At 33.3% G+C, this 16,176-nt stretch overlaps 1 protein-coding gene across 1 annotated transcript in view; it reads right to left on the reverse strand.

Annotated features, from left to right (window-relative positions):
* LOC140040782 (uncharacterized) overlaps positions 1–16,176 on the reverse strand; it is a 28,093-nt gene that overhangs the window by 2,972 nt on the left and 8,945 nt on the right. The window contains exons 3-20 of the mRNA XM_072086954.1: positions 14,297–14,472; positions 14,024–14,096; positions 12,903–13,030; positions 12,611–12,714; positions 12,340–12,496; positions 11,664–11,758; positions 10,824–10,887; positions 8,818–9,003; positions 7,200–7,451; positions 6,548–6,788; positions 5,874–6,073; positions 5,495–5,637; positions 4,612–4,703; positions 3,853–4,185; positions 3,509–3,577; positions 3,042–3,158; positions 1,991–2,208; positions 839–960 (exon numbers count right to left, since the gene is read on the reverse strand). Of these exons, the coding sequence (XP_071943055.1) occupies positions 839–960; positions 1,991–2,208; positions 3,042–3,158; positions 3,509–3,577; positions 3,853–4,185; positions 4,612–4,703; positions 5,495–5,637; positions 5,874–6,073; positions 6,548–6,788; positions 7,200–7,451; positions 8,818–9,003; positions 10,824–10,887; positions 11,664–11,758; positions 12,340–12,496; positions 12,611–12,714; positions 12,903–13,030; positions 14,024–14,096; positions 14,297–14,472 (2,770 nt within the window). The remainder of the gene's footprint in view (positions 1–838; positions 961–1,990; positions 2,209–3,041; positions 3,159–3,508; positions 3,578–3,852; positions 4,186–4,611; positions 4,704–5,494; positions 5,638–5,873; positions 6,074–6,547; positions 6,789–7,199; positions 7,452–8,817; positions 9,004–10,823; positions 10,888–11,663; positions 11,759–12,339; positions 12,497–12,610; positions 12,715–12,902; positions 13,031–14,023; positions 14,097–14,296; positions 14,473–16,176) is intronic.

Genomic DNA, 16,176 nt, shown 5'->3' on the forward strand with positions numbered 1-16,176 from the left:
GTGGTTCCCATGTAATTTTCTGTGCCAGTGTTTATATTAAGGCAATAGCTTTGCGACAGAGAGCTATCCTAAAATCCAGCTGATGTTTTGTTCTATTGTAACAAAATTGTAATGAATGCTGATGTGCATTGGAAACACACAGATTGAGAAAACAAGTTTTTTCTCATAGTTTTCTCAATGAACTGAATATTCTGTACAATTGATGAACCTAAAAATGTATGTTGATCAACATTAAAGGTATACATCAATTGTCCTACTCCACAACCCATTATTTTTTTTTACATTAAAAAATATTCTTTGTAGTTACTGAATGATTGAGAATAAACAATTTTTAATATAAAATTATGAAATACCAAGAAAGACTAAGCTATTCAAATGTAGTAAACTTTCTCAGTACAACATCCGTGGTGAAAAGTGGGCCATTTCAGATGCCATTTTGACAACCTTTTTAGATCCACGAAGGTAAGAACAATTTTCAAATGTAGTTTAAAATCTTCCCAGTAAATTCCAGCAATTTTGATACACTATACAATCGAAACAAATTTGTATATTGAACAGGCATAACCATAAGCAGTGAAAAGTGGGGATTTCTAACATTGTTGTAGTCATAACATTGGATCCAAGCAGGTGGATAATTTTCAAATGTACTTTAAAACTTTCTCAGTACAATTGCGGTAATTTGATACACCATGTGTATAGATGCGTAGAATGTGTATAACTAGTCTTCCCTGGTATAACAAACAACAACTTTCTCTTTTTATACAATTCTTTATTCACACAAAATGGTCTCACATAAATTGTAAATTGGAATGATTGTTATGTTGTGGCAAATATTTACCTATGGAAATCTTGTTCTTCTCTGGCACTGTAAACCAGCTTCTGGATCTTAGGATTAGTAGTAAGATCTTCTGGCAAGCTTCCATCTAGAGTTCTTAAGTCTAAGTCTACGTAGCGAAGTTTCTATGGAGATAAATGAAGAGACAAAAATAGAATATTGCAATTAGTTTCCTTATGTCTAGTATATCACTTTTGAAAAAACGATAACCACAGAAGTGCTTGTTTATTGACAACTATAGCCTAAAGATGCAGCAGTAATTGGTGTAATTAACCATAAAAAACAATTATCCCTAAATCTGATTACCAATATAATGAACCACCTCCTGTATTTTAAGTACTTAAATACTTCCTTTCTTTATAGGGCTAAACCTCAAGAATGTTTTAGAATGATCCTACCCCACCCAGTCTCATAGAAGGACATAGAAATGTTGGTAGACATTTAAGGAAATAACCTGAGTCTTTCAGCTTAACTGAGCGGTTAAGACAGTGGAACCATAATTACGGGTTAAGGGTTCGAGGCTCACTCGCTTCATGGTTCTGGTGGTAGAACGAGTCTTCTCGGATAAGGACTATAAACCGTAGGTCCAGTGTACACATAGCTCATGTGCACTTTAAAGAACCTAGTACATCTTTCGAGACGAGTAGGGGGGCTACCCCGGTGTACTAGTCCACACAAACACAGCCACTGTCACACACAGCCACTGTGCAATTGGGACTGGGCCGTTTTTAGAGGTGTTTACCACCTGCTGGTCCCGATCCTTCACTAACAGTGTTAGTGAGAAGTTGAATAAATAAATAAACTAAACTTAAACTTAAAACTTAAACACAACTTAAACTTAAACTACTTTCATCTACCCTAAGATTCTCTTTCTGTCGATCTGCCAACAAACGGTGCTAATTCATATGTCTACAATAACAGGGGCTGGACAAGTATACTGACAATGCCTTACTCCTCTGGAGGATGCACTGGATTTATTAAAGTACACACAAGCTAGATGTACACACAGGACCAGTATTTTAAATCCTTATTTGAGAACACAACTAGTTCTACTACCATAACTGTATGGTTGAGGATAGCCATGAACCTGTGCTGATTTTATGGCTACAGTGTGGGACAGCTCTGCCTTAGTTGACTTGATCAAAACATACTTACAATTAACTTTTTGACAATCAGTCGCCTTTCGAGTTGACATGCCAGATGTAAAGGAGTTAGACCAGCATTATTCTGGATGTTTGCCACCAGTTTGTCTGTGTCCAGAAGCAACTCAAGAGCCTTAAGGCCACGTTTCTGATCCGCACATTCAACGGCACGATGCAGACATGTTGAACCTTCTTGTAAGTTTCTTGCACATAAATGGTTGACCATACTGCCTAAGATTTTGCCAACATTGCTAATTTAATAGTGGTATATTACATTTCATTCAGACATTTCTTTTTATTTTATATTTTCATTACAAAACAAGCTTTATTTGCTTCTATTATTCAGTGTGTTAAGTTCCAATAATAAAATAAAACTATAACAAAATTCAGAAGAATTAGTTGATATGCTAGCAGAATATACAAAAAAGTCACTAAACACAAAAAGCACATAACTCAGCTATATAATTTCAGAAGAGGGTAAAGGTAATATCATATCATTTCTTAAAGATATATTGTCTCCACTGTTAATTTTGACTTTTAGTGATTTACTTTTTTTAAACTGTCTTTTTTTTTTCTTAATATTTTTTTCATGTTCTTGGGGGACAATACATCCTAAACATGAAAAAATGAAGCTCATATGGCAGAGGTTGGTAACCCATGTTTAATTTTTTTAACATGAGAATTGAATATTGCAATTGGAAATTAAATTTTGGCCAATAGAGACCACTAGTCTTAAGTGTCTAGCTTCTAATCCACCAAGCTAGGGTTAAATTTAATTTATCATATCCTATGTTTAATAATTTCTTTTTACATGATCATATTCCGGAAAGAAAATATTACCATCCATAACAATATGAGAATGGAATAAAACAATAATAAATGAGATAACAATTCAATTGACATTGTTAAGATAATATCAGTAATAATAATAATAATATGCATCAAATGATATCTACAACTCATAAGCGACTGGTTCATTGTACTCTTTTAAAATAAAACCAAATAAGGATTATCTTCAGTATGATGTACAAAAACAATTGGAAATAAAAACATGAATCTTATACCTTGGTATATGCCAGGCCCATTCTGTGTTATTCCAAAGTACATCTCACTTAAGTTATCCGCTGCACTTCCTTGAAATCCTCCCACTACACTCTGATTCCCAATACTAGGAACAAATCCTGGTTTAAAAGAAACAACATGTAAAAGGATCAAGGCTGAATGACTACTACATTATGTAATATTAATACCTTTTTCTTTATTCAAATGCAAAAGAAACGTTGCATGAAACAGAAACATTATACTATTTGTTTTTGGTTAGTTAAAAATAACAGCAATTAGAAATGTCAGGTGAGAATTCTAGTAATTGAAATACATATTTAGCCTCTCTAAAAAAAATATTAGATAGGAATGAGGTGGATCCCACACTACCCCCACCCCAATGAAATCCCCAACCCCACACTAAACCATGTTAAGGCACCCTTTGACAGCTTCATGTATCGGGCAATGTAATATAACAATGTGCTTTTACCTTGTCTAAAGTTTCTTCCATATGCAGAAGCTGTTCTAACAGATGATGGAGAAGGTTGATACATAGAACCTAAATATAGATACAGATAAAAAATTTAAATAAACTCTCTGTGTGGCAATGTTCATTTTCGATTTAGTTTTTTAACTGGATAGCCTTCATTTAAAGCTAATCAGCTGACAATTATTATAAATACTGTAGGTAGAGGAACTTAAAATCAAGCAAATGGGAATTATTATGAATAATGTTGGAGTGAAACAATGCCACAGTATAGGAGGACAAAATATCAGTTTATTATTTTTTCCTTCATGGTTACTAATGTTACTTTAGTAGTTTTTTTCTCTTACCAGTTGTGGTCGCAAGCCTCTCATAAATATCTTGAGAGGTGACTTGCGTATGGTCTGCCGACTGTTCAAATAGGAGCTCAGTATCAGTCATGTAAGGTTTCTGGCTTGAGCCATTCCTCCTCCTCCTCTGAGCAAGCGGCCTATTTGAAGTAAAGGTAGATGATGTTCCTTCATGAATTCTAGATAATGGGCCAGCAATATTATAGAAACTTCCTCGTAAGTGTTCGTGAGAGACGGTTTGTGTACTGGTAAACAGTGGGCCTTGCTCAAAGAAGGTTTCTTTGGTTTCATGATCACTAAAGTCTGTGTTTGATGTTTCACCATAACTGGTATCTTTTAAAGCAAAAATAAAAAAACTAAATTAGAAAATTATCCCAGTAATGAACTTTTTGAACACAAAATGGACAAACAAATCTGAATGAAAAATGTAGCTTTTAGTTGCTTCTGAATTTAGTAATTAAATACAAATTTGGGGAGTGAGGTAACTACCCTGGGCCATACACTATCTTTTCCAGTCTTCATGGGCTGAAATAATAAATAGCATACCCTCTGTTGTATTTTGTATTTGGCTCAGTTTATGAACACTCTTTCTTTCTACTTACTTTACGTTACTACTACATTTTCTATCATATGAATCAGTGTTAATTGTAAATCGTGTAGCTTGACAAACCATTTTTAAAACTAATTTGAACAATAAATGAATTTTGTCAAATATCAAAGTTAGATAATAACATCTAAATTCAGAAATTGTAAACTAACCAAATAAGTAGGGTGAACGTGCTGGAACACCTGGAGTGGATTCAACAAACGTTCCCGAGTCACTGTCAGAAAAACGATCCACCTGCATTGACCTACATTTTACAAGGAAAATAAACTTATCAACTTCAAAGTACCATTCATTCATTTATTCACTCACAACTCAGTATATATTTATAATTTATTTATAGCTTTGACTAATAATGATTCCTTGTGCAATACTTTTAAAATGTTTTAAATTGTTTGAATTTTTGTCTGTTTTTATCATCTGTTTTAGCATGAGAAAAAAGAATTTTACTTTTGTATTTTTAAAAGTGAATGATATATCTTGTTTCTTGTACCAATGATTTTAAGAGAATGGTTCATTAGTTGTTGTCAACTCCAAGTTTCAAATCTGTTTACTTAATATGCATTACATTTTAAAACTCACAAGAATAAGTGTTAAAACAAGCGATACTTTCTAGTACTACAAACAATTTTCAGAATAGAGACTAAGAATGAAAAACATCCACTAAATATGATGTAATTTAAATAAAGGGACAATACTAAACTTTCGTTTTATTGTATTCATTTGGCATGCCGTCTAGGGAGTCCCAAAAGCAGGGAACCCACTGTCACCTAAAGGATGTGCAGCTAATGATGACTCACTGTACTTCAGTGGATGGCGTAACACATGGGGCAAAGGCTCCTTGTTTAGCACTCCTAAGGATCCCTCAAATACTGGGTAGTTGCATTGGGGCTGTCCAAGCCCCTGGGTTTAACCAGTGAGAGTTCATAGTTATTATGTCACTGCTTACGGTTCCACTGTCTTCCGTTCAGCTACTCACTCGCATATATAGTATGAATGAATTGGGATCTTTAATGAAAGCTGTTAAAATACTGATACCTTTCAAAATCCTCAGCATTCTCTTCTAGGAATTGTATTCCAGTCTTTAATAAGAATTTTAAGGCTTCAAGTTTTCCAAACAAACAAGCAACCATCAAAGGCGTATTGCCACTACGATCACGAAGATTATGATCAAATTTTCCCTAATGAAAAATTAAAACATATATTTAATATGACAGTTAACAAAGAAAAGTATTATTCATTCAGCACAAATAATAGCATGACCATAATAATAGTTTGTTTAGGTTCTCTCAAAGAAATATATAGAGTAGCAGGTGTGTTATAATATACAGTAGTACAGTATCTATCAAGTTTGTTTTGACGAGTGATTCTTGTTAATGAGTCAAGCTCATTTTTCATAATGATTTCAACACCATACCTGCCATAATTTCCTTAGCTCTTTCAGTTTCTTGTCCACCTTAATTGCTAACATAATTCTATCTGTTCTGTTTTTTCTGTGCGTCTCGATCAATACTTGAACACCTTCAAACTCTCGGCATGTGTAAAGTTTCCCACGCAAATCCAGGACTGCAGAACTTGCCCCTCTTTGAAAAAGTTTTCTAACTAATCTACTGTAACCTAAAATAAAACATTCAATTTATATAAGAGAATTAAAGATGTAAAAATTGTTTTATATGTTTAATTGAATAAGTTATTTTAATATCACATAATAGTTATTTACTTTGACTAAAAAATATGATCTGATAAAACCTTAATTTTAAAAGGGGGAAAAGTCAACTACTGTAGAAGCCCATTTGACAACAGAATGTTTCCACTTATCATTAATTTCGTTTTTTACAATTCTAATAACTATTTGGTTTTTTTTTTCTAAAAGTGGACAGCGTGATTAAAAATACAAAATGGGCTATTCAAAGTTTCATTTTATTAACTTAAATTGTTTATGTTTTTGTAGGAAACTACAAAACAAGTTTGATGTGCCCAAATATGGTAGTGATACTGTATGACATAATCATATCTATATATTGTTAGGTTTGATAGTGTAGATAGAGTTTAGGCTATGTTTAAAAGAAAATCATGAATGACATCACCTACCCTTTGAGGCCGAAATCTGTAATGCAGTTAAACCCTGTTTGTTGACTGCATCAATGTCTAACTTATCCCATGTGGTACCTTGGCTCGATTGACTATCTTGGCTTGGTGTTAGGCCCAAGTTACGATCATCACCACAAAATTCAATCAAATACTTGACTATGTCTACTAAACCTCTTGCACATGCTACGTGAAGCACTGTGGATTTAGTTGTTGGATGCTGACTAGATATGTCCCCACCATTCTATAAAACAATGATGAATAAAGTTCAGAATGAGTGGCTGGACATTTCAACATTTGAAGAATTAACTAAAGAATCAAGAAAAGCAAGAAGATCGGCTGAGAAACATTATTCTGTTAAAATCAAGCATTGTTAGCCAGATTTCTATCAGTTAGGCAAATCCATAGTCTTATGACAAGGGTCCAAGGATAACTTTCTATTTGATTTTGGTGGTAGAACGCGTAGGTCCGGTGTACACAAAATACTCATGTGCACTTTAGAACCTAGTACATTTTTTTAGTCCAAAGCGCATTGAAACAACATTTTTTGTAGAATGCACTATATAAATACATTAACATTAACAATACCAGATCAATGAAAAACAATTACTTATACTACAACATTCCCAACAAACATAAATTAAGTGTACACTACCTCATGTAATAATTTGACTACTTCAAGGTGACCGTTGCCACAGGCCATGTACATTGGCCAGTCCCCTGAACCTGTGATAGGGTTAACATTATCCCCTTCTTCCAATGTGCAAAATAGGCGTTTAACATCACCTGTGATGGCGCATTCAAATAAAGTTGGATTTACGATTTCTGTCTGCCTACGCTGTCGAATCACGATAAGCAGATCTTTAACTTCTTCATTTAATGGATATGACAAAATCTGTTGTAAACCCTGAAAAGAATGATGATTTAACATTTATAATCAAAGATACTATTAAACTACTAGAGAGTCAACTAGGCAACAGTGAAATGATACAAACAGGGCAACTCATCAAAATGGCTCATTTTATCTGTTCAAAAATACTGTATAAATAAATATATAATAAAAAAATAAAAAAATCATAAATGCCAAGATTAAAATTGAAAATAAAAAATGACTTTGGATAGTCTGCCAGCATATATAAATTTGATGGGAACAATAACCTTGATGAAAGTGAAATATCATACTCCATCCAGGACAACAAAATATGTTTTGGATTCTGATATTCAATTGCAACAGTAAGTTTCCTGCCTGACCTGGTACTAGATATATTAAACAATTTGCATCCAGATCCCATTTATTAAAAGTACCAATAGTGGGTAACAGTTTCTACAGAAACAGCAATGTACTTGGATTTATCTAAAAACAATAATTTTTGTGTTTAATTTAATGGGAATTTGTCCAAACCATAAACCACCACTGGAGAAAGAATAAACAAGAAATATTTTTTACAAAAAACCCCGCCCGACATTTTAAAATTAATCATTGTTCTTTCTTCAGATATATATATGTAATCACAAAGATACATACAAATCACAGATACTTATTTAATTATGAATCACATGCCCATTTTTTCACTAGTTAATTGTATACACAGCATTTGAAAGAAGACATGTGTACCTTTCCAACAATGTATTATTTGCCAACAAATATTAATCTACTAATAAAAAAATCAATTTGAACTTTAATGTGCTGTAGCCTGTTTATGTGTGACCTAAACATTAACTATTGTAGGCATGCAACTGAATACCCTGTAGAGACAACGTGTGTGGTACAAGTGAAAATTCTTCCACAATCTGTTGATTCGCGTCAATCAATCAAAGAGTAAGAAACAAAAATCGTTCAACCGTGAGCCCTCATAGACTCTCTTTTCCCAGACGTTTTTTGGGTCCAGCAACTGGGACCTATAAATTATAGTCGAGTTTGCAAATTTGCAAAACTGTCGGCCTTAGATACTAAAGCTACCGCTACGAAACAGCTTATTAATGAATAATTATGTCCTCATGGGACATAGCTGGCTACAGCAGCGGTGCGAAAACTTAAGAGGGACCAAAAATTCCAAAAATGGTTGGAAAAAATTCATAGATGGAAATACAATGACAGGAGAGTTTATTTTAAGTAGACTGAATTTATGTAGATTCAACTCAGGTTTCCTCCTGAAAGAAGAAACTCAAGAAAATGGTTTTCCCAACTGAATGGGAAAAACCATTTTTGATCTTCAAGTATAAACCAAACACTCAATTATGAAGGCTTTACATAAATGCAAAAATTGACATACTGTAAGGCCTCTAGTCTCTGTGGCAAGAACGGTTGCAATTTCAAGATGTTGTAGTTTGCAAGCATACTGTAAAGGTGTCATCCCATTCACGTCTTTGATGACTGGATTGGCATTGTAGTGCAGTAACGTCTGAATTGCATTGCGACAATTGTTAACTGTTGCTATTGTAAGAGCTGTTCGGCCAGTCTACAAATAAGCAAAATATAGAACTTAGTACAGGAATTATTATTACTAGATGGTACGCTCGCTTTGCTCGCGTACCATCTAGGTCGTGCCCACAGATGGTTCTCGAATACACAGTATTTCCAGCGAGAAAAAAATGGAGATTTCAAATGTACGTACCGCAGGACTATAATACATTGTCGTTTACAGAAACGAATAAATATACACAATGATTTATGTAGTCAACCAAAATTAGCACCCTGAGAATTACTTCCGAGAGAGAAACAAAATGAGTCAAATTTTTTTATTTGGACTCATTTAAACAAACCCAATTTGTGTGTTTTGTATGTAACATTAAGGGTTGAGGGATGGGGGAAGAAGATAGGTACAAAGAGGAAACATTTTAAAATATATTCTTATCCACTCAGTAACGAAATATTGTTTTTAATGTTTATAGGCCTATAAATAATATACCACTAAATACAGTAAAACATTTACGATTTAATACGGTACTTTGTTAAAACTCTCACTGTCATAGTCGATTGAAATAGTAAAGTACATGTAACGATACACCACTACGACGTTTATATATTTTTAAATTATTAATTAATACAAACGTTGAGAAGCAACTGTCAGTGTCAGTAATAACGTTTATTTATTTGTATATTATATGTTTATAATCTAACAGTAGGGCCTACCCACACTCACAGTAATAAAGTTTATTTGTATATATTTTTATATTACATCTAACAGTACCAACACTCACAGTAAGAAATTTGCGATTCAAATTGCGATCAAAAGTGGTTAATACCTTAACAGTATTGTACAGCATTGCAATACTATTTATGTTTATTCTCCAAGGGGGCCCATAAATCTAAATCTATACCTGTATGGTTAAACCAAATAATTTGGAATGTTCCATTCATCACAAATCAATACATTTGTAAAAACGTATATTAAATGTATCAAAATAGTATTTTTTAAAGAAAATCGGCCTGTCTTCAACATTATGATGCTGTACTCGAACTGTTCAACCGGTTTTCAGCTATTAAAAACAATTATCGTAGGAGGAGATAGGAAAATGCGAAGCCTCCTCGCATTTTTGTGGCGGGTATTTTTCAAGATGGACATCCATTAGACAGTGTATACCACGATCGGAAAACACCCCTATTTGGGGCAAATCGTTGAACCTAAATTCGTTTTAATCGTCAATAACTAATTATCTAACTTAATTTAATTAGTAAACAGGGTTACATCAGGTGGTTAAAATCAGTACCGAAAGTACGAACCAACTTTATATACCATCGAGTAAAAATTCTAGAAGTAAGGCGCGATTTACCGAATTTTGCCCTTACGTAAATTTATATATAGATGATGGTGACAATGATGATGATGGTGTTTATGGTGATGATGACAACAGAAGTGTTATGATGATGAGAATAATGATAGTATTGTTGATAATGTTGTTGCTTGTTGTGGTGATAATGATTAGGATGGTGGTGGTATGGTGGTATGATGATGGTGGTATGGTGATTATGATGGTGATATGGTGATTATGATGGTGGTATGGTGATTATAAAAGTGATGATAATGGTGGTATGGTCATTATGATTGTGGTATGGTGGTATGGTGATGGAATTGTGATATGATGACAATGATGGTGATATGGTGAAGGTGAGATGGTGGTGGCATGGTGATATTGATGAGGTTGGTGGTATGGTGATGGTAATGATGTTAGTGGTATGATGATGATCTGATGCCGATGGGTTTTGTGGTGATGTGATAGTAAAAATGATGGTGGTGATTTAATACTGAATTGAAATTATACTAAAGTGTGAACTTACTTTAACATGTTGAGCATCAATGGGGCAATCTCTCATCTTAAGAAGAATGGTCAGATTATCTGATCTATGACACAAACAACAGTAAATTACAATTGATGTGTACAAACCAAATGAAACATGCAGGTATAAAAATGCACCTTGCAGACAATTTATCAAGGAATAGCAAAGATAAAGAGAAGAAACTGAGAGAGTATTATTATAAGAAAATTATTATTATACAACAAGGACATACAAACCATACTTTTGCCAAATGTAAATTTAACCTTTCTCCAAAATATTGTTTTTATTATACAGTAGTACTTCTTGGCAGTGTAACATTACACAGTAAGCTATTGGTATTTTGTACCTCCTGGTTGTTATAAAACATTTAGCTGTACCAGGGAGTTGTTATTAGACTCCCTGGCTGTACTATGTAATGCATAGTGAATCAGGGAGCATTCTCATAACATACCAATCAGGATATTGGTAAAGAAATGTGTCTGAACATCCTGATTTTTTAAAAATAATGTTACTAATGTCTGACAGCGCTAAAAGTGATGAATATGATATTGGCCTTCGGTCTCACCCACTCCTTCGTATTCCGTTTGGCAGAACTGAGCGATTTAAGAAATCACCTGTTCCTACTATGGCTAGACTATTAAATAATATTTTGTAATGTTATTTTGATTATCTGCTTTTTAAAATATATATATTTTTTTTTTTTTACCTGTTTTCATCATGATTGTTTTTAATATTGTACGACTACGGTTTCAGCCATTGGCTGTTTGTGTCATTTGAATAAAGATATACCGATATATATATAAGACCAAAAAGGATTATTGAAACAATTGAGATGTTTACCTGTTAGCAAGTGCTGCAGCCATGATCAGTGTATTTCCATCTTCATCAATATTAAAGAGATCAGAGCGTTGAATATGCTGTGCGCATAGATTACCCTATAAATAGGTAACATTTATTATCAATTTCAAATAATATAGTCAAAACAAAAACCGGTAGATTTTGAATTAGTAAAATACATAACGTAAATGTATATTCATATGTATTTGTTAAGAAAAAAAATAGAAATTGTTTTCTTATAAAAATAGTGATGGTGTTTAGATAGGATTTAGACCTAAATTGTTCAGAAACATAATAAAAAGCAAGGGTTTGTTTTTTCCATCTGGGTGACCTCTGCAATCAAAGTCTTTCAGAAGGCCAAGTAGCTGTGTGTGACAGTGGAAGATGTAATAGGTTAAAGTGTACATGAGCTAGAACTGTACATTCGACCTACAGTTTATAGTCCTTATCCGAGAAGACTGGTTTTACCACCATAGAGCGAGTGAGCCTCCGAACCCTTGCTGATGTTAATATGATTACATATAACGGTTCCACTGTCTTAACCCCTCGCCACTCACTTGCTCAAAATATCAGAACAGTTTACAAAAGAAGAGGGTAATTAAGCTATACAAAATATTAACTTGCGCATATATTATAAACTTTGTACTACAGTAATAAATAGGTACCAGAATTTACTTACCGTTTTAGCAATTTTAGAAATCTCTTCAACTCTGTTTTGCCTCATTGTCTCAATGAGATCTCTACATTCATCATGACCTAAGCTGGATGCTATATCATCACAACGATAACCAAACCCACACTCTAAGTTCATGTCAGCACCCCTTCTCAAAAGACAACTGTAATAGAAAAACACCTCAGGATCAATAAAGTGTCTCCTTAATAGCGTTGTCCCATGAATATAGATTGGAGGTACTGTATAGTGTTAAAACATATACTGAATAACAACAAACCTTATGATGTCTATATGATTGTACTTGGCAGCGTAGTGGAGAGGAGTCCATTTAGTAATTGGGTTGTATGCATTTGGGTTTGCACCAAGGACGCAAATCAAAATCTGGAAGAAAATTATTAACTTTTATCAAATAGAACGAATCTCTTCTATTTTATTAGAACTGAAAAGAAATATGAAGGGCCATAGCAACCTAACTGGTGACAAAGTCAGATCTTCATTTTCCACCATCCGATTGCTTTGATCTGAAATGTAACATAATAGTATAGCCTTTTTGTTTTATAAACATTTACCTCCATAACAACTTCTAGGCCCAACTTGGCTGCCAGACAGAGTGGTGTAAGCCCCTTACTGTTAACAGACTCCACATTTGCACCAAGTAAATTTACAATACAGATTAATAAACCTATTTGTGGTAAACCTATGAAAAAGAATTACATCAATTATATTGAGATTGGTGATTGGCGATTTATGTTTACCCACTCCTGAATTATATTTCATTTTAGCAATACTCGTTTATACATTATTCAATATTCAATTAGCCTTCAACTCTAAACCAATATACACCAATAATTTTAAAACATAATTTGATTTAATGTGGATGTTTTTTGATGCGAGTAATTTAAAAAACCTATTACTTTTAAAATTTACTCGTTTGATTTTCGCGTTGCTGTTCTAGTCAACTGAAGCTATTGTTAATTGAAAGGCTTCTTACATAACCATTACACCAAACTCGCATACACATACTTGTAGTAAAATTAGCCTAAATCACAAACAGCATTAAGACACACACAAATATATATATATATTTTTTTTTTTACCGGATAAATCTTATGTAGGAGAATTTTACAGTAGGCGGAGGTATGCACTCTCGGAGTGGCTTTCTAGTTGTTCTTGTGAAAGTGTTCTTGTGAAAGTGTTCTTACAAATAGTGTAATATCTATAAAAGCGTTCTTTACAAAATTGTTTTTCTGAAGAGTGTTTGTGTAAAGAGCTTGTAATGTGTGTTCTGTAGGGCTCATTCTTAAAAAGAATGTTCTTATATAAAGAGTGTTATCTCAAAAGTGTTAAATTAAAAGTTTTCTTTTATAGTGTTCTTAAAAAGATTGTCTTCCAGCTTGTAAAGAGTGTTCTTGTAAAGAGTGTCCTTGTAAAGAGTGTTCTTGTAAAGAGTGTTCTTGTAAAGAGTGTCCTTGTAAAGAGTCTTTTTAAAAAGATTGTTCTTCTAAAAACTTTTCTTTAAGTGTTGTAGTAAGTGTTTCTAATAAAGAATGTTGTTATTAACGAAAAAAAATTCTGTTATAAAGAGCATTCTTGTATTAATGAGTGGTCTTGTAAAGTGTTCTCATAAAAGAGTGTTCTTTATAAATAAGAGTATTAATATATAAAGAGTGTTCTTATAAGAAGCACTCACCTCCTCTCGTTATGTAATGTATGAGCAATTCTCCTCTTGCATCTTTTTCATTATTTACATCAAACTGAAACATCTAAGTTTTGTATGGTGAATGAAGTATAAAATATCTTAAAATCATGTGTGCTTTAAAACGAATAATAGATTTTTAATTGAAAGCCTATTCAATTCAACTTCGCCTCATTGAACTTTTCATTAATGTACTGCAGTAAAGTTTAATATGAGTTATAGTATATAATCACAAAATGAATAAAATGATTTATGTGCTTTGCAAACCTGTAATTTAAATAGTAGATCATCTGCATTCTTTGGTGATCGAACCAGTTCAAATATGGTTTTATGGTCTTGCATTGTACATTGCTTTCTTTTAGGAAGCTTCGATGGTGTGGTGTAACTTTTTCCTAAAAATGTTCTTGTGTGGGCGCAGAAACACACTTGATCTGGCGTATTACCTGTGATAGTGATAATGGTAATAGTTGTCAATAAACATCATAGTTAATAATAGTCATCAGTGGTAAATAATAACTTTTACTGATACTCTTCTTCTGACGACCTAAATGGCCATCATTGACGAATACACACCAGTATCAGTTGACTTCACTACAGGTGTTTCTCAAGATCTAAGTTGATACCATGCTACTGTATACAGCACCACACCAAAAATTGCACAATCAATATACGTTGTTATTGTTACATGATGTACCAATTTAATAGTACTGATGCCCGCGTATACCTTACGGTCGTTCGTTAATATTCGCTAACGTATCTCTTTGAGTTAAATCTGATGTAAACATTATACACAGCAGCTCTGCCTGTTGTTTTTTTTATCTACTTTTTCAAAGTAACTGCATTAATTTTTCAACCGCATGGCACTGTATAGTTCCTCGTGAGTTGACAACATGGTCTCCCATCAAATTCTTACTTAAAATTTATACGAAAATTGGCGAGATTTATGTGCCCGTAAAGCAAGTCAAATGAACTAAAGTAATTTAAAAAGCCACAGTTTCCATGGGCCTTCGCCCCCCTGGACCCCGACCGAGGGCCCTTGGTGCCCCCTGGCCCCCAGCCTGTGTTTATTTGCTCGCTTCGCTCGCAAGGCACCCGCTGCTCTCGATCCGCCCCCAGTATACACTTTTATTTTAATTTTCACTTTTTTGATTTATAAAAATTGAGACTTTTATGGCAATTTGTTATTCTGAAAACTAAAGTTCTCTCTGGATAGAATTTACTTACTTACTTATTAAGTGTGCCTTTATACATAACAATTAACATGTAATTAGATATAGTTTACTTTTTTAATTGTTTCCAGCAGTAAATTAAAATGTTTATGTGTAATGCTTTCATTGAAATTTTAAGATCCGGCCAAGGGGCTCATTCCTACTCAGCTTCTGGGTGTTTACATATACTGCTATTATTTAGTATTAAGCAAGGTCACATTATTATCAGACTTGATTATATACACTTTGAGCACCAATCAGGGTGACAATCTGGCAGTATGTAGGAATAAATATAATATGACTAGAGTTCAAAAGCGTTGAGACTTTCATATTGTAAGCATAATACACTATCGTTATTAATTGGTACTAATCTTTTCCTAGATTATAGTGCTAGAGTTGTACTCCATGTACGAAACCAACCTATGTAGAGGCTTGACAAATCTAATCGATAGTCCATCGCTACATGATTCATACGATGAATGATCATGATTGGTCAAATTAACTTGTATTGCGCTTACGTCATTGCGTTCTAGGAACCATGGCTTATGGATTGATCGGTTCCAATCAGCTATATTTCACCAGACCACTATTAAAGGTTTATTCTTTTTCACTTTCAATATTTTTAACAAAAAGTAGATAATTAACAGAAACCATCACATGATGTGAAAGTATACATGTGATGTATGTATAGCACTTTTAAGTAAAAAAAAATAATTATTAAAATACAGTACATGATTTTGGAACTTTTCTGTTCTATAAAACTTTTAATGATTTTAAATTAAATAGTGCATCATATAATTAATAAAAGAAAAATTTGAGTACTGTATTTTCATTGAGTATTATATTATTTTAGTAAAGAATAACACTAGACAACACGGCCTATAGTTATCCAGTTATGATTTAGGTATTAGAGAGTATTTTGAAAAATAAAGTTAAAAG

This window comes from Antedon mediterranea, chromosome 2 (assembly GCF_964355755.1).
Source record: "Antedon mediterranea chromosome 2, ecAntMedi1.1, whole genome shotgun sequence".
In the NCBI taxonomy this organism is placed as follows: Eukaryota; Metazoa; Echinodermata; class Crinoidea; order Comatulida; family Antedonidae; genus Antedon; species Antedon mediterranea.